Source organism: Haliotis asinina, chromosome 9 (assembly GCF_037392515.1).
Source record: "Haliotis asinina isolate JCU_RB_2024 chromosome 9, JCU_Hal_asi_v2, whole genome shotgun sequence".
Classification (NCBI taxonomy): domain Eukaryota; kingdom Metazoa; phylum Mollusca; class Gastropoda; order Lepetellida; family Haliotidae; genus Haliotis; species Haliotis asinina.
The window spans coordinates 14,166,793-14,192,848 of record NC_090288.1 but is presented as its reverse complement, the minus strand read 5'-3'; the positions used below and the strand labels follow the sequence as shown (position 1 = coordinate 14,192,848).

The window sequence follows — 26,056 nt, the reverse complement described above, 5'->3', positions numbered from 1 at the left end:
CAAACAAATGTAATCGTCCCAATGCCTGTTCTTTCAGGGTTCTGTAGGACATGAAACGTCCACAGTCAGATGTGCTACATTGCTTCCATACACGCCTTGTTCAATCGATTATCTCCCTTTGTGTAGAATTCCTTCTGCATGAAACAATTCTTTAGGGCGTGCGGCTTCACTAAGAAGCTGTATATTGCCATTCTGTGTGTTGAATTGCAAACAAAGCTATAATGGTATATTGATCGTCTTTGGAATGGATGGAAAATACAAATGCGAGAAATCACAATTTATTTCGGGCTTATATAACATATATTATTTAAAAGTATCGTTCATTGGGGGATAGCGTTTAGGTTTAATCCTGTTAAAATCACCACACATCTTACGCGGAGAACTCCTGAAGGACAGGTTCCATGCACTGGAACACTGTGAAATCGACAGCAGGGGTATCGCATTTTTTCCACGTTCGATAGATCTTGAATAATTAAACAGTCTCCGCTTACCAAGAAAAGGTTACATTCTGTATATGTCTACTCGTTATTGTCATTTCAAAACCTTCAAAAAATGAAATAAAACAAAATATAATCTGATTATATTTAAAAATGACTCGTTTAGGAAGGAAATCATTTCCTGTGAAAAAGCTCGTTTTCGTATGAATTATGAATCTGAAAACAGGCGGAGAGAGTGACCTTGGACAACAGAGCAAGGTCAACAAAATCCATAAATTACTTTAACCTATACCAGGACAAAAGACCACTGTTATTATACCTACCGTATTAATTCTAATTGAGAACATGTTTGCTTTCTTCGCCCATATATGCTAAAGTTAACTTCATCAGATTGATAATATTTGTCATGATGTACAGCTGACAGGTAAAACGATGCAGTTTCATTTACCTGACGTGTATCATTACAGTGGGAGGTTAAACATATATACCTTGGGCGAGGTAAGTGCTATAACGTCACTTCATTATCACTTGTCAATACCTGATATCAATCGCGCTTTTCATGTTAGCAGCCGTGTCAATATCACTGTCACTTATCTTGGAGTTCCTCACGATGACAGGCAGATTGTCTTTGATTGACACCTATATCATGTTAATGTGTCATGTATCGGATTATGGCGCCATCTTTGAGCACGTTCTTTACCAATTAGCGGCTGCCATTGCCGTAATTCTGCACAAAATTGTACCGACATTTCACAAAGTAGGTATATGTTTTCTTTGGACTGAATATGTAGATATCTCTTTTAACAACAGTCCAGCAACATTCTCGCTGATGATGGTGTTCTTATTTCCTCGCTGATGATGGTGCTCTTATTTCCTCTCTGATGATGGTGTTCTTATTTCCTCTCTGATGATGGTGTTCTTATTTCCTCTCTGATGATGGTGTTCTTATTTCCTCGCTGATGATGGTGTTCTTATTTCCTCTCTGATGATGGTGCTCTTATTTCCTCGCTGATGATGATGTTCTTATTTCCTCGCTGATGATGGTGTTCTTATTTCCTCGCTTATGATGGTGTTTTTATTTCCTCGCTTATGATGGTGTTCTTATTTCCTCGCTGATGATGATGTTCTTATTTCCTCGCTGATGATGGTGTTCTTATTTCCTCGCTTATGATGGTGTTCTTATTTCCTCGCTTATGATGGTGTTCTTATTTCCTCTCTGATGATGGTGCTCTTATTTCCACTCAGATGATGGTGTTCTTATTTCCTTTCTGATGATGGTGCTCTTATTTCCTCGCTGATGATGGTGTTCTTATTTCCTCGCTGATGATGGTGCTCTTATTTCCTCGCTGATGATGATGTTCTTATTTCCTCGCTTATGATGGTGCTCTTATTTCCTCTCTGATGATGGTGCTCTTATTTCCTCTCTGATGATGGTGCTCTTATTTCCTCGCTGATGATGATGTTCTTATTTCCTCTCTGATGATGGTGCTCTTATTTCCTCGCTGATGATGATGTTCTTATTTCCTCTCTGATGATGGTGCTCTTATTTCCTCGCTGATGATGGTGTTCTTATTTCCTCGCTGATGATGGTGTTCTTATTTCCTCTCTGATGATGGTGCTCTTATTTCCTCTCTGATGACGGTGCTCTTATTTCCTCTCTGATGATGATGTTCTTATTTCCTCTCTGATGATGATGTTCTTATTTCCTCTCTGATGATGGTGTTCTTATTTCCTCGCTTATGATGGTGTTCTTATTTCCTCGCTTATGATGGTGCTCTTATTTCCTCGCTGATGATGATGTTCTTATTTCCTCTCTGATGATGGTGTTCTTATTTCCTCTCTGATGATGGTGCTCTTATTTCCTCGCTGATGATGGTGTTCTTATTTCCTTGCTGATGATGATGTTCTTATTTCCTCTCTGATGATGGTGCTCTTATTTCCTCGCTGATGATGATGTTCTTATTTCCTCTCTGATGATGGTGCTCTTATTTCCTCTCTGATGATGGTGCTCTTATTTCCTCTCTGATGATGGTGCTCTTATTTCCTCGCTGATGATGATGTTCTTATTTCCTCTCTGATGATGGTGCTCTTATTTCCTCGCTGATGATGATGTTCTTATTTCCTCTCTGATGATGGTGCTCTTATTTCCTCGCTGATGATGGTGTTCTTATTTCCTCGCTGATGATGGTGTTCTTATTTCCTCTCTGATGATGGTGCTCTTATTTCCTCTCTGATGACGGTGCTCTTATTTCCTCTCTGATGATGATGTTCTTATTTCCTCTCTGATGATGATGTTCTTATTTCCTCTCTGATGATGGTGTTCTTATTTCCTCGCTTATGATGGTGTTCTTATTTCCTCGCTTATGATGGTGCTCTTATTTCCTCGCTGATGATGATGTTCTTATTTCCTCTCTGATGATGATGTTCTTATTTCCTCTCTGATGATGGTGCTCTTATTTCCTCGCTGATGATGATGTTCTTATTTCCTCTCTGATGATGGTGCTCTTATTTCCTCGCTGATGATGGTGTTCTTATTTCCTCGCTGATGATGGTGTTCTTATTTCCTCTCTGATGATGGTGCTCTTATTTCCTCTCTGATGACGGTGCTCTTATTTCCTCTCTGATGATGATGTTCTTATTTCCTCTCTGATGATGATGTTCTTATTTCCTCTCTGATGATGGTGTTCTTATTTCCTCGCTTATGATGGTGTTCTTATTTCCTCGCTTATGATGGTGCTCTTATTTCCTCGCTGATGATGATGTTCTTATTTCCTCTCTGATGATGGTGTTCTTATTTCCTCTCTGATGATGGTGCTCTTATTTCCTCGCTGATGATGGTGTTCTTATTTCCTCGCTGATGATGGTGTTCTTATTTCCTCTCTGATGATGGTGCTCTTATTTCCTTGCTGATGATGGTGCTCTTATTTCCTCTCTGATGATGATGTTCTTATTTCCTCTCTGATGATGATGTTCTTATTTCCTCTCTGATGATGGTGTTCTTATTTCCTCTCTGATGATGATGTTCTTATTTCCTCTCTGATGATGATGTTCTTATTTCCTCTCTGATGATGGTGTTCTTATTTCCTCTCTGATGATGGTGTTCTTATTTCCTCTCTGATGATGGTGCTCTTATTTCCTCTCTGATGATGGTGTTCTTATTTCCTCTCTGATGATGATGTTCTTATTTCCTCTCTGATGATGGTGTTCTTATTTCCTCGCTTATGATGATGTTCTTATTTCCTCTCTGATGATGGTGCTCTTATTTCCTCGCTGATGATGGTGTTCTTATTTCATCTCTGATGATGGTGCTCTTATTTCCTCGCTTATGATGGTGTTCTTATTTCCTCGCTGATGATGGTGCTCTTATTTCCTTGCTGATGATGGTGCTCTTATTTCCTCGCTGATGATGATGTTCTTATTTCCTCTCTGATGATGGTGTTCTTATTTCCTCGCTGATGATGATGTTCTTATTTCCTCGCTTATGATGGTGCTCTTATTTCCTTGCTGATGATGGTGCTCTTATTTCCTCGCTGATGATGATGTTCTTATTTCCTCTCTGATGATGGTGTTCTTATTTCCTCGCTGATGATGATGTTCTTATTTCCTCGCTTATGATGGTGCTCTTATTTCCTCGCTGATGATGGTGTTCTTATTTCCTCGCTGATGATGATGTTCTTATTTCCTCGCTTATGATGGTGCTCTTATTTCCTCTCTGATGATGATGTTCTTATTTCCTCTCTGATGATGGTGTTCTTATTTCCTCGCTGATGATGATGTTCTTATTTCCTCGCTTATGATGGTGCTCTTATTTCCTCGCTGATGATGGTGTTCTTATTTCCTCGCTGATGATGATGTTCTTATTTCCTCTCTGATGATGGTGTTCTTATTTCCTCGCTGATGATGATGTTCTTATTTCCTCGCTGATGATGGTGCTCTTATTTCCTCGCTGATGATGGTGTTCTTATTTCCTCGCTGATGATGGTGTTCTTATTTCCTCGCTGATGATGATGTTCTTATTTCCTCGCTGATGATGGTGTTCTTATTTCCTCGCTTATGATGGTGTTCTTATTTCCTCGCTTATGATGGTGTTCTTATTTCCTCTCTGATGATGGTGTTCTTATTTCCTCTCTGATGATGGTGCTCATATTTCCACTCAGATGATGGTGTTCTTATTTCCTCTCTGATGATGGTGCTCATATTTCCTCGCTGATGATGGTGTTCTTATTTCCTCGCTGATGATGATGTTCTTATTTCCTAGCTTATGATGGTGCTCTTATTTCCTCGCTGATGATGGTGCTCTTATTTCCTCTCTGATGATGGTGCTCTTATTTCCTCTCTGATGATGGTGCTCTTATTTCCTCGCTTATGATGGTGCTCTTATTTCCTCTCTGATGATGGTGTTCTTATTTCCTCGCTGATGATGGTGCTCTTATTTCCTCTCTGATGATGATGTTCTTATTTCCTCGCTTATGATGGTGTTCTTATTTCCTCTCTGATGATGGTGTTCTTATTTCCTCTCTGATGATGGTGCTCTTATTTCCTCTCTGATGATGATGTTCTTATTTCCTCTCTGATGATGGTGCTCTTATTTCCTCTCTGATGATGGTGCTCTTATTTCCTCTCTGATGATGATGTTCTTATTTCCTCGCTTATGATGGTGTTCTTATTTCCTCTCTGATGATGGTGTTCTTATTTCCTCTCTGATGATGGTGCTCTTATTTCCTCTCTGATGATGGTGCTCTTATTTCCTCGCTTATGATGGTGTTCTTATTTCCTCTCTGATGATGGTGTTCTTATTTCCTCTCTGATGATGGTGCTCTTATTTCCTCGCTGATGATGGTGTTCTTATTTCCTCTCTGATGATGGTGTTCTTATTTCCTCTCTGATGATGGTGTTCTTATTTCCTCTCTGATGATGGTGCTCTTATTTCCTCTCTGATGATGGTGTTCTTATTTCCTCTCTGATGATGGTGCTCTTATTTCCTCTCTGATGATGATGTTCTTATTTCCTCTCTGATGATGGTGCTCTTATTTCCTCGCTGATGATGATGTTCTTATTTGTGAGTGGTGTTGGATTACAGGGACAAATATTGCAATCCCAGGAACCAAATACTTCAACAAGACAAAATGTGTCGTTTCCTTGAGTTTGTCATGAGCGTTTTTTCTTATAAATGTACTTTAACACTTAACCAAACCTTTCGTTGGAATAGGGTTCATGTTATCAAGACTTGGGCGTTACTCAAATGTATTCTTTCTTGTCCAATGCATTAGTCTAAAGATGTCCGTAGAAAGAACAGTTCGATGTTTTGGGATCAAATGACTTAAAGTCAGTCCCTAACGATGTTTTCTTTATGATGTCTGGCTCAAAGGTTGTACCTGGTCTATGTAATCGACAGTGTGGTAGCCTAGTGGTCAAAGCGTGTACTCGTCACGCCGAAGAGCCCGGTCCGATTCCCCTCATAGCCACTATTGTTGAAAGATTGCTCAAAGCAGTGGAAAACTCTCTCACTCTGGTCTACATACTGACGCGGAAATACAGGGGAAGACAATGTCAAACAAAATTTCTTTACAGAAAACGAAACATTAGAGGTATTTTGAGGGATAATGGGTTTTACAACTGATTTTTGTCCTAAGCACATATGGTCGCCTTCCCCTGGATGTATTAGCATCTACAGGTCACTTGTAAATATTAACCGTTGTAAGTGTTTAGCAGTGCCAGACACAAGATACCAAGGGTCTCTAATGCATCGTTAATCACCATCTAAACACAAAATTACAACAACCTTCTCAATCGACCAGGAACAATATTTATTAAAGACTTAATATCAACATAAAACATTAAAAACACGCCGCTATAACATCTACAGATAAAGTTACTGAGTGAACATTAATAATAAAGCACTGATACCAAAAAGCTTAATATCAACATTTGACAATTTATAGTGGTGTCGTTGAATGTGAAAGTTCCAACTTGTTCAAATCTAATTCATTTTAATGAAGTCTTTTTCAGTATTTTATCTGACATCGAGCAATATAATATACAAATTAAACCGATATTAACATTTGCAGGTAAAGTTACAGGTGTCGCTGAATGTAAAAGTTCGAACTTGTTCAAATTTAATTCAATTCAACTTGCATTTAATCTTACAAAATTGATATTGCGTCGACAACGTATTGGTTTTCTTTCTCGGTCTGATTAAACGCACGCACGCTTTCAATATTATGTGATTAAAATATGAGTTTTCGTAGTGAAGTGCTTCCGTGAAATGACAGTGTAAGTAATGGAAACATGACCATAGGTACTTCAGCCTGTGAGCGTTTACTCACTTACAATGCTGTAAATGTGAGACTCCTCTTCTGGCTGAAGCGTTTCATTACACTTGGCATGGTATAACCAAGGGCTGCATCGCATCTCTCAACATGATTTATACTAGTTTGACTGTCAAATCTGCTTCCCGCGGCCATTACTCTAAACATAATCTATGGAATCTTTTATGGCATCACAGATATTCCGAAGCTGATAGCTATCACAACTCGCCTAATTTAGTACATTTTGATCACACTCAGTTCAGGGCGCAGACATGTGAAGAGGTGTATTGTGGATTGTTGAAGTGAGTCATTAAGCTCATCATGAGCGACAGGTTAACATGCCGTACCTTGGGTCAACCAAACTCGGCCTTCATCGACACAGACAAAACAACTATATGACTGTATCATCGTTTCATTAAGGTTCATAGGAACCTTCTTAAATGAAATTTTGCAGTACGTTTTATCAATTCCCGTGATCTGATACTTTATACGCCAATTCAACAATATTCCGTTTTCATCAAGGCTAGCAACACCATCGATAGGCTTCACGTTTTGTAGCAAATAGGGAATCGAACCTAGGATATAGTCACGACGATCAAACGCTTTAACCACTTTGCTACCATGTTGTTCCCACTTTGTTACTGACACAGTATCTTTAACTCGACCCGTCGGGGTAGCCTAGTGGTAAAGCCGTTCGCTGAAGGACTGTCTTCGATTCCGCACATGGGTACACTGCGTGAACCCCATTTATGGTGTGCCCCACCATGATTCTGACGGATGGATCACAGTGAAGATCCGGGTTAGAGTCCCGTTGCAAGTCACAGGATACATTGTTTAATGAAAGCCCAGTTCTGATGTTAGCATTTCTTTCTCACGGTGATACCCGGGTTGGAACTGGCCTTCAGCAGCCCATACTTGTCATAAGAAGCTTCTAATGGGATCGCGTGGTCAGCCTCGCTGAACTGGTTACATGTAATCGTAACCCAAATGCATAGACTGATGCCCATGATGTTTATCACTGGATTGTCTGAACCAGGCTCGAATATTTACAGACAGCCGCTGTGAAGCTGGAATATTGCTGAGTGTGGCGTTTAACAACCAAAAACCAACAACTATGGATAGAATAATGCCAAAGGCGGCTTAAAGACCGACTCACACACTCCAACGCTCCATGACCCCATAAATGTGTGCATGTAGGTTTCAGTGCGTCAATAAACCTTTCATGAAATATCCATGGCATATCAGTTCAGCTTGCTGTTGATTATTTTACACCTTGACACAAAAACCACTATGTTCTTATCAAATTGCCTAATTGTTCTTCCAGATGAATATTTGAGTCGGGGATCATTAATGCTTTACGTTGTGTGGGTGACACTATAGACAACACCATTACACGTAACCGCTTTTGAATCCATTTGTTTGTACGACATAGTAACGCGCAACAATCGCAGTCGCTAATGAGTTGCAATCACTGTAAAATACAACCACCGGCCTGACGATATCGCATTACATTACTTGCACGCCACAATCAACAGACACTCCTATTAACTTAACAAAAAACTTTTTATATCGCATTTAATTTGCATTCCAAACCGAACTGAAGACATTAAGGCCTTGTCATCGGGTCGCGTTGGCATACGATACGTACTTTACAGAATGGGGTGTGTGGGTGAGCGAGTTTAGTTTTAGGTCGCACTTACCAATATTCCATCAATATCATCACCACAGGGACACCAGAAATGGGCCTGACATATTGTACCCATGTGGGGATTCGAACATGACAAGCGAACGCTTTAATCACTAGGTGCTGTTGCTGTTACTTATGTGAAATATTGCATTAAGAATGATTGTACAAATCAGATTTGGGCTGATTTACTATCATCTACAATACGACACGAAGGGGACGGCGAAAGTTTGCAAGTCATTAATCAGAGTTGCGTCCCTTGAGCTTATCAGAATCCCATCATCAAAACTTCGAATTCTCATCTTAATGTAGGTGGCAAGTCCAGATTTAGATCTACCGAGTGTACTACTGTGGTGAAAGCACGGTTCTCATGCTCCAGTCTAACAAAATACATAAACCCTACTAGTCAAACCTGCACCAGTGCGTCGCCTACCGAATAACCGAGTGAAAGATGAAGTTTGTAACATTTTGTAGCCGTTTTTAGCAATACTCTAGCACTTTAATTACACGGTGTACCAGAAATAGGATTCGAACTGAATTGAACCTATCATAAATTGTGAACCATGCATTTTCGTAGTTCTTCATTTATATTAATTATTTTAATTTATTAATTAGCGGGAATATTGCTGACTGCCACTAACTCCAACTGATCGAAAACTGTCGTCAGAATCCAAAGCTTTGATTCAAGACAACGCAGAACAAATACCCTCCATCCATAGATTTCAAGCCGTTTGTTACACTTGTCATTACAACGTACACAAATAACAGAATCATAAGACAAATGGACATTTAATCAACACGCACAATTTCACAGAAATAACTGATTTACAATTAATGACCATTCAATTTCTACCACGTCAAAACCTTCAGATCAAAAAGACCTTCCTCGCGTTCTCTCCTATTTCACATTCCACGCCAACATTTACACACAAAATCAATATAAATCCATCCTAGACAACTGATTGAATTTTTTTACTGAACCCAAACCGAAAAGAGAATTTCAAAGCAAACGGATCGCATAGAGCCGGGTGTCCGCTAATATTAGTTTAAACCATTAACGCTGAACACACGAAACACCTGTATCGCTGTAGATTACGCCTTGTTTGCAATGCACGCGGCGATGTACATAGGAAAACCGTTACAAATCACCAGAATAAAGATCGATTACATATGTCCAGGTAGTCAAACAGAATACCAGGAGACCTTCACACAGAACTCCACTTCAGAAATTAATTGACTATGTACAAACGACTGTTCCTCCTGCGTCTAGTGTAACGATCGAACAGACGGCTTCGCGTCATGTACGACATTTCTATCATGCTAAATTCTCATTTGCGATCATATATCTGGGGTCGCCCTTCATGTAACTAAGTACAATCGCCTTTAGGCGATGTTGAATATTGTGTTCCGTTTATCCTAATGGTATTAGAAACATGTAGACTTGTAAAGAACAAAACATTTCAATTAAGATTTTTTTTGTTTGTTTGTACAAGGTACTCCTTAAGAAGTTGGACGTACCTTAAGACATTGTTTATTTAAGTGTAGAGATTCGCTGAGTGCGTGTGTAAACAACTGAATACCTTCTAGACATAGTCATGTTCGAATTACATGAGGATGTACATCGAGCTTTGTCGTGCAACTGTATTGTATTTTGAAAATCGAACATTTTCATGGTGCAAGACGACCGGACGCGCTCACCTTGACGCTACCTATCGACAAAACACCCAGTGTGTATTAAAGTGTTAAATTTCTTCCACACCTTTTTCAGCGATAACGATCTGTGATTACAGATACTGTGGTAAGTAGGTCTCGAGCCCATTCTCAGATACATGTGCAGGAAGTAAGCCGAACCGAACAGCACTTATTTTATTAGGTCCGAGGTTTTCCACTTAAGAACGTGGAATGATTACTCCGTTGATTTTTTTTAAGTGGCTGAAAAGTTACATAAATGTTAGATATTGAACAAAGTATTAATTATGAAGTGTGAGAGACTTTGTGTCTGAGTTCAACGAAAAGGCTTTGATTGTGAATGTGCACGCACTATGACCGACTAACACTTAGTGTCTGAATATACGCTTTATATACTTAATATATAGATTAATGGTAACAAGTGAGCTTCCTCAATTGAAGAGGAAACCAAATGGGATTTTCAGAAACTAAACCTGTGGAAAGACAGACTTGCTTCATTTTGGCTTTAGCACTCTAGAAAGGGCTTGGAAGAATGGAAAATAATACGGTTCTGGGACTGTGAGCCAGACTGGTGCTAGGAAGGACGGTACTGAGAGGGAATGAAAATATTCTGCGAAGTATCTATTTGATTTGATCAGGAAAATGTTCATAAAAGATTTGACATTGATTATTTTCAGGAAAGGCTTATAGTGAGCGAGAAAACAGGTTACCAAAGAACAGGTCGCGAGCGAACAAGACGCGAACAACAAGTCAAGCGCGAAGCGTTTGGAGCGAAACAGCCTCTGCATGCTTTAAGATGTCCGTAGAATCACATTTGCTGGATAAGCCTCTGAACAAGCCACCCACAACCACAACTGTGGTCAGGCAGTGTTGAAGCATCGAAGCGGTTTCAGATGGCCTGTGCTCGTGAGGAATTGATGCAACAAAGACTGTATCGATTGGCTGAGAGAAGACATAGATCTAGACAATGGCCAAGATGAAGCTCTGCAATAACAGAACATTAGGTCAGGGGAGAGGCTATCTATTATGCATGCCTCCACACAGTCCGTAAGCGATGTTTATAAGCAAACACATTCAGCAATGATGACGCCTGTAATGAAATAAGGACGAATTAACGGATAATGCCACTCGCGACGCGATACTTTCACATGTGTTTGAGTACGAAACACCATTACCTCGGTTATTGGCAAGTGTATGATTTTATATGTGCCGGGAGATATCAATATTTAATGGACGCTAATCTGGGTCAGCCTTAGTCGAACTTATGACGGCTTTCTCGACAGAGGTTGCAGCTGGCTGTTGAATAACGACGAGAATTCATGTATTGTAAGTAAACTAACATTCGTATACAAGGTCTGGGATCCATATATTTGATTTGGAACTGATCTAACGGGGCTGGAATTAGTGCAACTGAAAAAGAATTCACATAAATTAACTAAATTAAATTTAAACGTGCATTTGGTATATTTCGGTTACGTGGAGTGATTGAAATCAGTAGTATACAGACCACACACAAAAATCTGAATGCTCAGGAAACTATAGTTCAAGCTTATGGCTAATTTTCGCACGGTTTCTTATGTCTGTTTTTCTGTGAAAAATATGCTTATGAGGTTATTGATTTTATAGTTCAAACGGTAATGGAAAAAATGGGGAAACAGTAATATGCACATGAAAATAGGATTCATCTCGAGTGTGTGTTTTTATATGAAAAATATCAACTTCGTCCCGTTAAATGGTATTTGATTTAGGCGAGGCAAATGCCGACTGACGGAACGAGGGTGGTATTTCCCATATTAAAGTGATGAATTTTCTTCGTAATACCCGTCTAATCGAGAATGTAAATTGCTTAAGTGTTAACGAATTGAATATTTGAGACGAACACCAGTTATACAGATAAGTCAAATGTTAACTATATATTTAAGAAACAATCAACAATTATTCTGAGCAGTTTCATGTGTTTACTGAATGGCTGGCGTATGTCTTTCGTGTACTGGACACAACTTAGGGTCACATACTGAAAGCGTGGTTTGACACGAGTTATCTTTTTTTCACTGAACTCGTGACCGGAAGTACAAAAATTCTTTTCATACAGTGCTGAGACCCCGTCAGTGACATATAAACCTTGGTGGCAGTTTTTAGCGTTGCAAGCCCCTGTGTTTAAAATATCGTCTAAATGTTTTTATGACATCAGCACATGGCCCAGGATTTTTCCTGTAATCAACACATGGCCTAAAGTGATCAATACACTTACACTTTGGCCTTAACTGTTTCATGTCCGAAATGCGGGTTCGCTGGGGATTCCGATTAAACTAGGTCTTCAGCAAGACCTGCTTGTCGCAGGGGTGACAGACGGGATTGGATGGACAGGCTTGCTGACTTGGTTGATGGATATCATCAGATCTCAAATCAGTGGTAAATGTGAATGATGTCAGTTATGCCTGGTCCTATGTGATCCGATTTGACCGCCATCATTTCGCTGCGGCGTTAAAGAACAAACACACGAAAATCTAACAGGTCCCGAAACACGTCCTTGAATTCTGAACGCGAGCCAGTTAAGATGACCGAACATATGGTCAGGTACAGAAACTGATCAAATGTTTTGAGAAATGTACTGAAAGTTTGAAGTCTTACTGAACACATGAATTTACACACTCACTGAACTCTACGTGGTTTGAATACGTTACACGAACATATACATGATAGTCCTTTTCTACACCAGAAAAACTTTATGAGGTCAGTACTGAACAAGACATGGTCAGTATTGAACAAGACATGGTCAGTATTGAACAAGACATGGTCACTGCAGGATGCATTGGGAAGAACGAATGTTTTACCGATTGCCCACCTATTTCCACCATTTCGCAACACGCTCTTTAAAAGTAGTACTTTCTATTTTCACTTGCGTTCTATTAATGATTCATATGATACTCTAAACCCACATTGTTATTTCTTAGTATATATACCACTTATATATACACCGGTAAAAGCCTCAAGTATTCTGAAATGTATAACAAGTAAGATTTTGTGCAACTCAGACACTTTAAAGTGATATGAAAGTTTGTTTTTAAGGATCCTTGCTATCAGGAAAACAGCGTAGTTCTCGAGAAAAATTGACTCTTCATAAAAAAACTTTAAATTTGAATGGACCGTCCTTAGATTGTTTATTCAGTCTAGATTTACATAAAAGCAATCTATCAACAGCTTTCTACCAGACCCCGTTTAGAAAGATTTTACATCAAAAATGAGAAAAGAGTTCAGCTAGCATTCACTCAAAGGATGTGTTCTACAGAAAGTTTAAGCAATGCGTAAAAGTATCATTTAATTCTCTCAATTCCAGACGATATTCATAGAAGCGACGACAATGACAGCAGTTATCTGGCATTCTGTAGAGATGGTTAGTGCCATATTGCGTATGAAATCAGCGCACTTATATCCACCTAACTTCTGCAATCAGCACAGATTAATAGAACCCCTACTCCTAAAATCCGTCGAACCAACACAGACCATATTCATCTGGTCAACAGAGAATTAGATAACCCATTTCTCTCTTTAATGTTCTTTCCAACGGACTTAATCTGTCTGGGTCTATGAGCGTCTCGTTGTAGTCGTTGGTGACGATGTAGACTTCCATCGTCGAGGACGGCGTGGAACGACGTGAATTAGTAATACCCGGATAGCTCCAAGCCGCTGAAACGTTTCAATAATGAGCCGTGGAGATACATGACGGCCACTTTAGGATGAGTATAATCAATTTCTGAGACTATTGCAGGCAAGTTTATCAATTAAAGTGATGGGAAATAGGATTCTATACAGCGTGTACACATGAACCAAGCCTACAAAGATCGCGGGTTGGAATCCAGGAGACAGGTCGATATACTTTCTCTACTGAAAAGGGACTTTTACAACATTTGCTGAAGTTTAACGAGTGTAAGTAAACGTTGCATTGGTGCGACGTTGTTTCGACGTCACGGTCATCAACCGTACATAATATGTCGTTATGCGACCAATGAGGGCGGGGAAGATATATATTTGGACAGAATTACGTGATGTCGCATAAATGGGATGTAGATATGTGGTGTTCGTTGTCGCCAATTGCTGTTGCTGTTAGAGAAGGAACGTATCGAGTAGACCAGACAATCCCGTGATCAACAGCATGAGCATCGATCTACGCAACTGAGATCCGATAACCAAGTCAGTGTATACCGTCTTGCGGATCGGAAAAAATCTGTTCAATCCCACAGTTAAACAAGGTACTTGTTGTTACCCTAACTGTTTAGAGGGATGGGTGTCATCATACTATGTTTGAGCATGTTATCTCTGTAAGCCAACTCTAAGCATTGCTTTCACCATGGTTTTTTTTTTAACTGAAACAACCTTAAAGCCCACAACAAACACCATTTCACAACTCGTGCAATCTCAGTTTCCCTGCGATTATGAACCATGGTCATACGTTTCAAGAAGGTGGTAAAGTCCGCTCGACAGGTAGCGTATTTTCCATCAACAACCGCGATCTCATTTACATGCATACTACATGATATAAATTAATCGACATTTGATAACTTTCATGTACCCTGTTGCAGCGGTTTACAGTTGCAAACTATATGCCCCGTTGTCATGACAACAGACGTTTCATAATGACAGTCTACTCTCATTACAACGAGACAACGTCCGGTAATGTCAAAGAAGAACAGATGTTCGTGACGCACAAAACATACACCTGGCAATAACATGACATACAAACGTTTAGAATTCCAATCTCAGTTCGACTTTTTATGCTGGTATTCGATATACACAGCGGCTAGTAAGACTTCAAACACTTGGCCTCAGAGGGGTAACATCAAACCAGCAGGGCACGGGATAATTTTTCAACATCAGGAGTAGTCACTCCTTATTTTTTTCAATACGAGAGTAATGGAAAAACTTTAGAGTACATTTAGGAAATTAAATAAGATTTAATGGAATGTGACTACGACACGAGGAACGAGTAGAAGTTTGTTCGTTATTCGTACAGCAATTTGATTACTTGACCGTTTATAAGACGTCGAGGCAGTCTAGTTTCTGAAAGAAACTTGTCATTTGTTTCTGTGCCGCTATGTTTACAGTTTTGACCGTGTGCAGTTTTGACCAATGAAATTCAACCGCGATAATTCGCTGCGGTACGATTCCCAAAACACGACAAGGGAAACCACAATGTGTCGCCATAACGTAAATAAAATATGGGACAGTGCTTGAAATACGCCAGACTCTGTAAACGATTTTGAGATCGTACACCATTGCTGTGGTGCGGATCTGCTACGTTTTGTCAAGTATTTCCTACCGTTTCTTGCATATTTTTTATCCGTACATACGCTGAAACGGCCCTTATCTGGAGCCCTGAGACCGTATTCATCTTGTGATAAGTTAACAACTTAGATTTATTATACAGGAGCACGCGCCACACTCGAACATGCTGTGAACAACGGATGTATCGAAATCAAAGATCACTAATGTTTAATGCGTTACAACCGAAGTTCATTACACGCATTTCTATTAGAAATGGCCGTGACCTGAAACAGTTCGACTTATCCATTTCGATTTATCTATCATTTCGTTATTCATGTTTACGTGATAAATTTGAGGATCTCTAATATGTATACCTCATTACTGAATTTCTCCAATCAAGTTATTTTGCAAAGAACCGCGCCGAATCTGAGATTCGACCTAAAGATCATTGGGACGTAGCTCTCTAAGGGCCGTAACTATCCATGCGTTGCTACACACTGCGGAGTCACCCGTGTCTAAAGCCTAAAGAGAACAGAGAACAGTCCCGATCCACAAAAAGAGCTACGACATTCGTAAGCCCATGACAAACTATAGACTTACGACAGGTCGTAACGTCACGAACGCTTTGTGAATCGTGACCCTGATATCTTTCGTTGCTTAGATACATATAGACCCAACAGCTCAGAACCGTCGATATAGACCCAACAGCTCAGAACCGTCGATATCGAAATCAATAATCAAACAAGAAAGTGCAATTTTTCGGATACTCTTTTCGAACGCCATCCCACAAAAGACCTAATTATACGGAATTGCTGTTGGCATACCTACGGTCCGTATTCTGGTTAAACAGCTCTTTTGTCTAGACCGTCTACTAAACCCTGATGCATGAAAGCCATAAAGACAAACACCGTCTATATTACCCCGAGCGAAGGGCATTGGCATTGATTAGTCATTGGATAAAACAAGGGTCTGTAGGTTTCTGTCAGTAATGACAATGCTACCCAAGCCAAAGCCTAGGAATACCTTACCCGCATGCACTGCCATTCAGGCCGATAGCTCGTTAAGGGAACTTACAATTATCTATTAAGCTAGTTTGAGTAGAAACGCCATCACAGATTTAGACCGGAAACGTTGAGATGAGGAGAGCTACTGAACCTACTAAGGCTACTGGACCCGGGCTAAGCTTCATCACGCCGTGCCATGTCGTATTAGTTTATTGAGGGAAAATATTTGATCAGTTACCTTTAACAAAGCTTTGAGACTGTGATTGTATTCAAAGCATCGTGAATGAGTAAGATAATCGAATCTGGATAAAACTAAACGCGTGCACAAAGACGACAACGATCGTCAGAATCCAGCAGCCAGGTCGATACGGTTTCTCTAGTGACTTTAACTACATTTGCTGGAAAGTTAAACGAGTGTAAGTAAACGTTGTATTGGTGCGACTTTGTTTCGACGTCACGGTCATCAACCAAACATCATATTCTGTAAGGCGAGAATGAACACAGTTTTGGGAGAGGAATGCGAATTACGCGATGTTGAGTAAAAGAAATAAATCTGTGCTTTGGTCGATGCGTTGTTATGAAATGTTGTCAATGTTAGAAAGGGTTTGAAGATGGAGTTCATCTTTACTCTTGTCCACTCTGCATTGACAATTTGTACATCAGTTCATATTTAGCTTTTCTGATTAAGATGATTTGTCGAGCTTCCGGTATGATATGCCACTTCCTTTTTGACTGAATGTATCTATTTAGATACCTTGTAGTATTGATGTGGAACACAGTCGGAGAAAGTCACAGAAAAACAATGAGCCATAGCACATGCAAACTTATAGTAGTTGTTGCCTGTAATTTAATGCCGCACTTCTGTTCCTGCTTGATAACGGCTGTCTGCAAGTTAGACACACAAAGCCCAGTGATTGATGTCATGAGCATCAACAATTGGCGATAATATGCATAAACCAAGTCAGCGAGCGTGTCCTACCGATCCCATGTGTCGCTTCTTGCTAGCATGTGTTGCTGAATATCTAAAGTCAGTGCAAAAGCAGAATGTTACCTAGTATATGCTCTGAAACAAATTCCGACCAATTTTAACTCATATCTTCACGGGTGCATGGTTAGATGTACAGTCCCTCATCTAAACTATAAATGACTAATCAGAGACTGCTATTAATAAATAGGTCTTATTGTAAAAATACTAATAAGCCATGTTCTTTTTGCGTCACGGACAGTTTGATCACGGTCAAAAATGTTAGTTTTAACGTCCAATACAGTGTAAAACGGGCAGGGCTTCATCAAGTAATGCACAGAAGTCTTTTCAAGAGGCGCGCGAGGAGTTCATCAAGAGGCGCGTCACATGAGTACACAAGGAGCAATTCTACCATAGCGTGACCAAACTCTGCCAGAACCACACTAAGGACCTGTTCTTTCAAGTACAACGAGGGAGTGGAGACGCACTGACTATGACACAATACAGTCGTATTTGTGTAGCCAGCACAAAGGGAGTGAGTATATACACGTATCATACCACGATGACCTTCTGATATCCACCTGCCATGGATGAGTGAGTTATGTTTTACGCCACTTTGTACCATTGTGGGAATGGAACCCGGACCTTTTAACCACTGGGCTACCCCACAGCCCCATCGGGACCTTTGAGAGTTTGTCAGTTCAAAACGAACCATCAATGGGTGAGTGAGTCTAGTTTTACGCCGCACTCAGCAATATTCCAGCTATGTCCAGTGGTCAACGGCATGAACATCGCTCTCCGCAACTGGGAACCGATGACATGTGACAAACAAGTCAGCGAACCTGACCACGCGATCCCGTTAGACGGATTTTACGACAGGCAGAGTCGTGTGTGAACCATCAATGAAAAACAAGACGCTGCTGTGTTGACAATGAACATTGTGTGAGTCGATTCTATCCTTGATTCATAATAATTTCTTTTATACCACTGCGTGTCAGACTGATGCTGGAACAAAGCCGGGAGCTGTACAGGACGTCCACCAAGGGTGCTACTCAGGTGCATGCCAAAGGTATAGGAGTTGCTTCTTTCGTGAAACCCAAAAGCATTTTTATGATTCTTCTTTGATGAAACCCATGAGTACAAAGATAATATTCTTTTGGTGAAACCAAGGAACATTTTATGGTACCTCTTCTGACAAACCATGAATCGTAATATCCGTGAAACTAAAATCGGAACCCGTCGTAAATCGTCGTAAATGAATACATTACGGACGGATTTTACTATACATGTATTGCATATTGGTTTGTTCTAAAAACACTTCAATTGCGTCCCTTAGCGGTATCCATGGTAACCCTTCAGGAAATGTGCATATATCGAACAAATTTCATTTTCCATAAGGATGTTATGACATAGACCTTTCAGTGACATTGTAAAATATAACGAAAACAATCACCTTTCACCCAAGAGCATAGATATATAAAAAGCTGGTATAATATTTCTGTCTGACATGCAAATTTCTTGCGTCTCCGAAATTTCTGAGCAATATTAAAAAAACTTTCAATTCAGTGTCCTAAGATTGATTTCCCTATCCTCTAGAGCATGAAATACCCAGAGGACGTAATGGCTGAGATAGGATGTGCGCCCTTGCCATGCCAGGATAAACTGATGGGTTTGAATAAAACATTATGGCCACTTTATTGTCTTGAGAAGCATGTCCGTCTTTGTTGATTTTCAAACAAACACAGTCGATGCCCGGATTGTTTTGTGGAAAAAGACGATTAGGACCGGGATGCACCTCTACAGTCCTGCTAAAATATTACCAAAGAGGGAAAATAATCACTCACTTGTAAGACTAAGATGTCTTTGGTACTTTGCAAGCATGCAACGGTCTCACTCATTCACTTAATCACTTTTAAGCAACAAAATTAGAAGGCTTAACGACATTGCAATTTTTGGCCTCATTCACTCACCCAGTTCACGTGGGGATGTCACTTTGTCCTCAGGTGCCATTCAGCGACTCACTCACAAAGTCACTCATACATGTCTGGATGACTCTGTGAGCATACGTTTGATTTACTCTCATTCGCTCACTCACTTGTATAATTAGTGCATTCAGCACGATTTGATGAAACGTTTGAATGACGCATGCATTGGTTTCTCTCATTCACTCACTCACTCACCCACTCACTCAATCAATCACTGTATAAAGTGCAGTCAGCACAATGTTAATAAAACTGATGCCTTGGATGCACAGGCCTCGGTCATTCACTACCTCGGTCGCTCACTCATTCAGTCGTCATCCTGTTCACTCAACCACTCACTCACTCTCATAATCACATCAATATTTCATTAAAAGTCCTACTGACCTTGCATGCTATTGTCTCTTTGATCGGCACAGGAGAACGTTGGGATTAGCGTTTTATCTGTGTGACATGGAGCTTGAAGAGCAAGAGCTGATTGGACCGATCGTGCTGTTAGTCAGCAGGATTACACGCGAGTACCGGAACTACACATACAGAATACAGCATTATGGGATATTTCTCCGTCGGGATATCGTTAAGAGTCTAATGGATTTGTACCAGCGACCGTTGTCCTAGATTGTCATGGTGTGCAATGGCCTACTGTTAATGGTTAATAGCAACTGGTGTTTCATTGTGGAGCACAGTGGTGTAGCGGTTAGCATGCAGGCCTTTCACGGATTCGAATCCCGGTGGAGACACAAAACATTGTGTTGACCTGGGTTGGATTCCCACATGGGTAACATGTGTGAAACCCCTTTCTGTATTGCTTGAATATAGATAAAAGCGGCGTAAAACTGAACTCACTCACGTTCTGACGAACACAATGAATACTGAGCGATGTTTTTGCATGACGACTCCATAAAGTTCACTAACAAGAGTACATACCTAGTTCTATCTACCAATTTTTGTCCGTTTGCTCGTCAACGTACATTCAGATCAAAATGAATACCAGCAATGACCTTCCTAGTAAATCTTATCAACAAATCACTTTCATCCGTTGTGACATATTTACACCGGGTTTTGTAGAGCTACATACATTTCCTATTCAGATTGCCAATTAACCGTATCAATTATGGATAAAAAACAGCCTCCGTAGAGTTCAATGTTCGTTCGTGTCTGAACGCATCTACAGAAAGACTTGTCAGAGATAATTAATAAGTCAATCAAGATATTCACCGCCCTGAGAGACATGATTATTGAAGGGAATGATTGCCCGGGCGAGGAAATGCGCCTTGCGCATATGACGGGAAGCTCGATTAGTCTCTGACAGTAGTGTTCTGTCGGACTTCTATGTCGGGATCTGTTGTTCTGCCGATGTCGCAGGGGAATGCAGTATACGACGATGACGTTGACACATTATTAATACATCAACACGTACAATAACTATACTAACGGCGACGACAGGGACGGCATATTCATTGCGAGAGGAATTAGCCTATAGCGTTTCTCTGCATTATTACCATGAACCATTTGCATGGCTGTATTTTTCGTGACTTGCTTGTTTAGTCGGGTCTGAATTATATCTGTAGCTTTATGAAAAAACAATCTGTATTCTTAGATAACCACCATCGCTGAGTATTTATAGCAGTTCCAACAATTGTAACCATATTCAGAAACAATTATATATTTTTTTTAAGTGATTGAGACTTTAAAAGTCAAATGTAAGGCTAGAAATCGTGTGACGGCTGACATTTAATCACCCCAGTCGGAAAACCCTGACTTTCTATAAGAACATACCAAGTTATATTTCAGTTGTACAACTACAAAATGCATTGAAGAAGACACTGTGTCAGAGCCTACGTTCAGACGTTATAATTAGTGTCGCTGGTGAACATAAGAGTGATAAGACAAAAGAGAAATCTGACACTGCTGGAGTTATCTGTTCCTTGCAATTGGTGTCAGCAGACAAATTAAGTAGGTTTTAAATGACTACAATCAAACGTGAATACTGCAAAATGGCTCTCTGCAGAATTCTGCAGAATTCCACTCAAAATCGTCTCTAGCCTCCACAACAACACATATATCCTCCAGACCGATACTAGTAACTAATAATAGTAATAATAGTAAGTAAAAATATTTTCAGTCCCGACCCGAAAGTAATTGGATTTATTCCAAGAGTAATTTGACGAACATTTGATTTACAATAGTGTTAGCCGCAGATACCGATAAATACTAAGTGTCTTACTGAGGTCGCATACTTCATTATCCTGTTACTATATTGCCATCCTCTGGTAAATATCATTATTGAACGGCGAGATCACTCACGGGATAATCAAAATGCATCGGGTATATGAATCCTTAAGAGCAAATTTTACTGACTGAAACAGGATGAAATATGAAAGCCAGCGGCGACTGATTCTGACTCTGAGATCACTGGTTCGTGATTGATATGCAACCTCCATCGGTGAGACAGCTCCCCTTCATCGCCATCCTCATCTTCCGACTGTAGTAAAATATTCATGTTTCAAACAGGGATTCGGTTTCAGATGTCATTTGAGAGTTTTCAATACTTCAAGCATGAACCTCGAGGGGACTGGGCTCTGTGTGGAGGCAGTGCAGCATTACTGATATAGCGAAGCCGCATCGCAACACAGGTAAATCTAAGGTGATAGGAGATATTTCATTGGAATTGTTTTGTACCATGTAGGCGCGATATCAATGGTGTATTGTGTTCTAGAGCAAGGCAATCGAGTATAATATGTTTGGTTGCACATGGAATGACATGGAAACAACTTGCAAAGCAAACAAATCTCACAAGATGCTTGTTTAATATTGTGAGGGAAGGGCCGGGACATGAAAAAATAACAGTGAGAGGGGGTGACTGGAATATCACATCTATACGGAAATAGGTTCGGGGTAAGGATCGGGAGAGGAGATATGACAGTATACAATCAAGTATGTTATTCATTAGAACACCATTGAGGTGAGGGATTCGTGGAGGTTGGGGTGGGGGGTGGGGTGAAATAAACGGTAACGAGAAGGGAGGGGTCAACAAAATAGGATTCATTTGGAGGATATAACTCAATCCTCCCAACACCTTATCCTGTCTTGCCATCCACACTCAGCACCACCACAAGTCACACGCACCTAGCCACAGCTACCCACTGCTACCCACCACCACACCTTACCCAACACCACCCAATCACCTCTACCACCCACAGGCACTACCACCTCGCCTTACCCACCTTCCACAGTCACCGCAGTTCAGTCACCACCACTTAACCTTACCCACCATCCAGTCACCACCACCCAACCCTATCAAATGACTGTGATCGTCAAATTGATTTATTTGCTAAGATTGATAACATCACCCGAAACCAACTGTCACAAGAAACAACATACAAACAGTGTGGTATGAATGCGCTCCACATTTCACACGTGCACCCGATCGGTGCAAATCTGCCTACAATCTGCCCGATACAACAAGCGGGTCCTAACCTCATTTTCATGGATGATAATGCCTGTCTATGGATGATAATGCCTGTCTATGGATGATAATGCCTGTCTATGGATGATAATGCCTGTCTATGGATGATAATGCCTGTCTATGGATGATAATGCCCGTCTATGGATGATAATGCCCGTCTATGGATGATAATGCCTGTCTATGGATGATAATGCCTATTTATGGATGATAATGCCTGTCTATGGATGATAATGCCTGTCTGTGGATCATAATGCCCGTCTATGGATGATAATGCCTGAGAAAGAGTTGTTAATTATGTTGTTCAGCTCAACACATCACAGATAAGGACTGCCCTGCAAGGTTAGCTGATCGTAATTCCACTGAACATGCGTGGAACATTACTGGAAGTCGTGTTTAGGGTCAAGATGTTCATCCCCATACTCTGGATGAACTTGAATAGGCATTATAGAGAAAAACGCAGAACATTCCACAGCAGTAACTTTAATGGCTCGTTTGGTCAATGCAAAGACCTGTCGAAGCTTGTCTTCGTGCTCAGGATGGTGATACACGTTACTGAACACTGACTTCACTGACTTCACTGATTTGACGATTAATGTTAACATTTTACTCCATCAGTGCAGCACGTTTTGCACGACTGATTCACGAGTGCATGCTTTTTGATCATTTGTACATCCATGATTGCTCAATACCATTTTTCATTTCATTTTGTTTAACCGTGTGTACACGTGTTTCATCTTCTATTGCATGATTCCATGGTTTGCAATTTCAATAAATGAAAATGTAATAAGACTTAACATTTGCGTTGCTTAACTTTTTGTGAGGAGTATATATCACAGTCGGCAAATAATCGAATGAGGCCCGAACACCTGTGGCTGAGCGCCCTTGGGGTATGAAGACACTCGGTCAGCCATATCTCAAATCTGACCAACCCGTGGCTGTTAGACCTTTCCTGCACACACCATGAAAATTGATGGAGCGGTGCTACTTGTCTACCATTACAAATAATTAAGCCCTATTTGAATGTTTGAGAAATACGTGGACATTTTCAGAACGCCATGATTCGTGGTCTGGAGGTCAAATCTACCTTCAGGCGTTGTAATTAGTGATATTTGGGAAACTGATTGAGACATTGCCTGTAATCAGGGTAGTCAAAGGCTGATTGATTGATCTCCGCCATACAATTGGAGACAATAAAGACTCACAAAGTGGATTCTGAATGACTTGAATTTCTCTGATTATAGGACAAACACTATGTCTATCCTTTAGCGTCTAAATCAATCTATACTGTATCACGGGGCGTCATCAATCTAAATAATTTAGGTAACTGCTTGAGTGTATTTTTCACACCTTACACATACTGTTTTTGAATGAATAGTTGCAATTGAACAGTAGTAAATATCAAGTTTTCACAAATACATAATTATCGAAGGACGAAGTAAGCAAGCATGTAAATCTGGTGACACTGAATAAGGATTTACCCCACGGTGAAGAATATAACAGCACTAGAGACCATTCACGACCTATGGCCAAGGTGTGTGAGAGAGGAGCGTGGTGTTGGGTTTATGGAGAATCATGTTCATTTCAATATGTATAATGCAAATGACCCCCTATTTCCCTTAATGTTTGTTTAAGTATATGTTTTCATTTCTTCGTACAAAATTAATACCCCTCTATCACCCCTCCCGGCCATATTCTATGAACCGTCCCTTATCAAACTCCAGAACACCAGAAAAAGATGATCTACGAAGGCAGCGATCGCGTCCGAGTGAACGGCGTGAACAGCGTACGCTTTAACCACTTAGCTTTCCATTGTCTCTTCTGTGATCGCCCGACAGTGATAGAAACTAGTCTTAAGAAAAGTCGTAATATAGCTGTGTTAACTGTCACTCAGTTTTCTATCAGTAACTTTTAGCGATTAACACGGCGCTTCAGTTTCCTCTCCAATTTCCGAAAGGAACGCACGATGGGTGTGCGAAGAAAGAGGGTCACCTACCTGATGACTGGGCAGTTGTCCGAAGCGATAAGAATATGAACACAAGAGAAACTCCAAATGTCAGAAATGCGTCCATGGTGCACGTGTCTGTCAGTCCATACGACCTAGGAAACGTTACTGCACTTCACTCTATTCCACAGCCGAGTTAATCGTCTGCAACACGCCGTGAACTCTGACCTCTGCGCGCTAGTCAATACTGGATGTGTCCCGCTCGGCTATTGGTTCAATTCTTCGGGAAGTCGGATGAACATCTGTCTATCAACTACTGATAGAGTTCTCCGTTCTGGGAGATAGCGAGGGCGAATCGTGGATCTGTCCGGCCTGACATCGTAGTTCACGATTCCTGAATCTAGAATTATCTTGGTGACGACTAGCGTTGACATAAAACCGCCACTGATCAATGAAGCGCTGCGATGGTCCACGCGCTGGTTTGATGTGCAGCGGTAGAGCGCACGTCCGACTGTTTCCGAACAGTCTGACAATGAACGCACATATTTTGTATGGGTTTTCACGTGACAGGGAAATTGATCGAAATATGCAACCCAAGACATAAGGATGAATTATTCACAGTGTTATTATTCTCGCCAAATAAATGATTTTCCTGGCTTCTGGTTTCTGTCAGGGATATTATTTTTTTACTTTGTTCGTTTGCTCAAGAACGGAATAGGAAAGCGTCTGTTCATAATTGACACCGCTCTGGGAAATAGAGTTTGTAACGGGATACGTGTTATGTTATATCAAACAACATGCAATCTAATGTTATTGATTTCAGATGTCAGGGTTGCTGCAGAGACGAAAAAATGGTGTATAGGAAATATGAAAGGCATCAATTCTCAAGTGCCATTGCAAAGGGAGACTTAGAGCGCACGGCGTTTTGGACCGCTGTTGCCATGGTGTCTGGCGCGTGTCACGCACACAGGTACTTTGTATGCATGGACGCCAGTCTGTTCAAACACAAAAACTGTGTATCAAATTGAAATATGAGTTTCAAACAGTCAACTGATGAGACTGGTAATAGATATGTAACATTTCCTTGGCGCCACAAAGAAACAAAAACTTCATAGCGCCCAGGGGAGGAATATTCGCAACATGGATCCGACATTATGTGTAAAAATTTATGATGCAGTTGATTGGGAAGATATTACGAATGAAATGAAGTACATCAAAAGGAATGTTTGAAAAATGGTGGACATTTTGCAGTTCGTGGTATATAGACATGGAACATGCTTTAGAACTTCTGGATGCTGTGGTAGAATTGGAGGAAACG

At 40.5% G+C, this 26,056-nt stretch overlaps 1 protein-coding gene across 2 annotated transcripts in view; it reads right to left on the bottom strand.

Moving 5' to 3' along the window:
- LOC137295988 (carbonic anhydrase-related protein 10-like) overlaps positions 1-25,272 on the bottom strand; it is a 116,342-nt gene extending 91,070 nt beyond the window's left edge. Inside the window, exon 1 of one of the 2 annotated variants that reach the window (XM_067827605.1) lies at positions 24,790-25,272. In XM_067827605.1, the coding sequence (XP_067683706.1) occupies positions 24,790-24,865 (76 nt within the window). In that variant the 5' untranslated portion in view covers positions 24,866-25,272. The remainder of the gene's footprint in view (positions 1-24,789) is intronic. The other variant, XM_067827606.1, reaches the window with a different exon arrangement.
- Between the last annotated feature and the right edge of the window lie 784 nt (positions 25,273-26,056).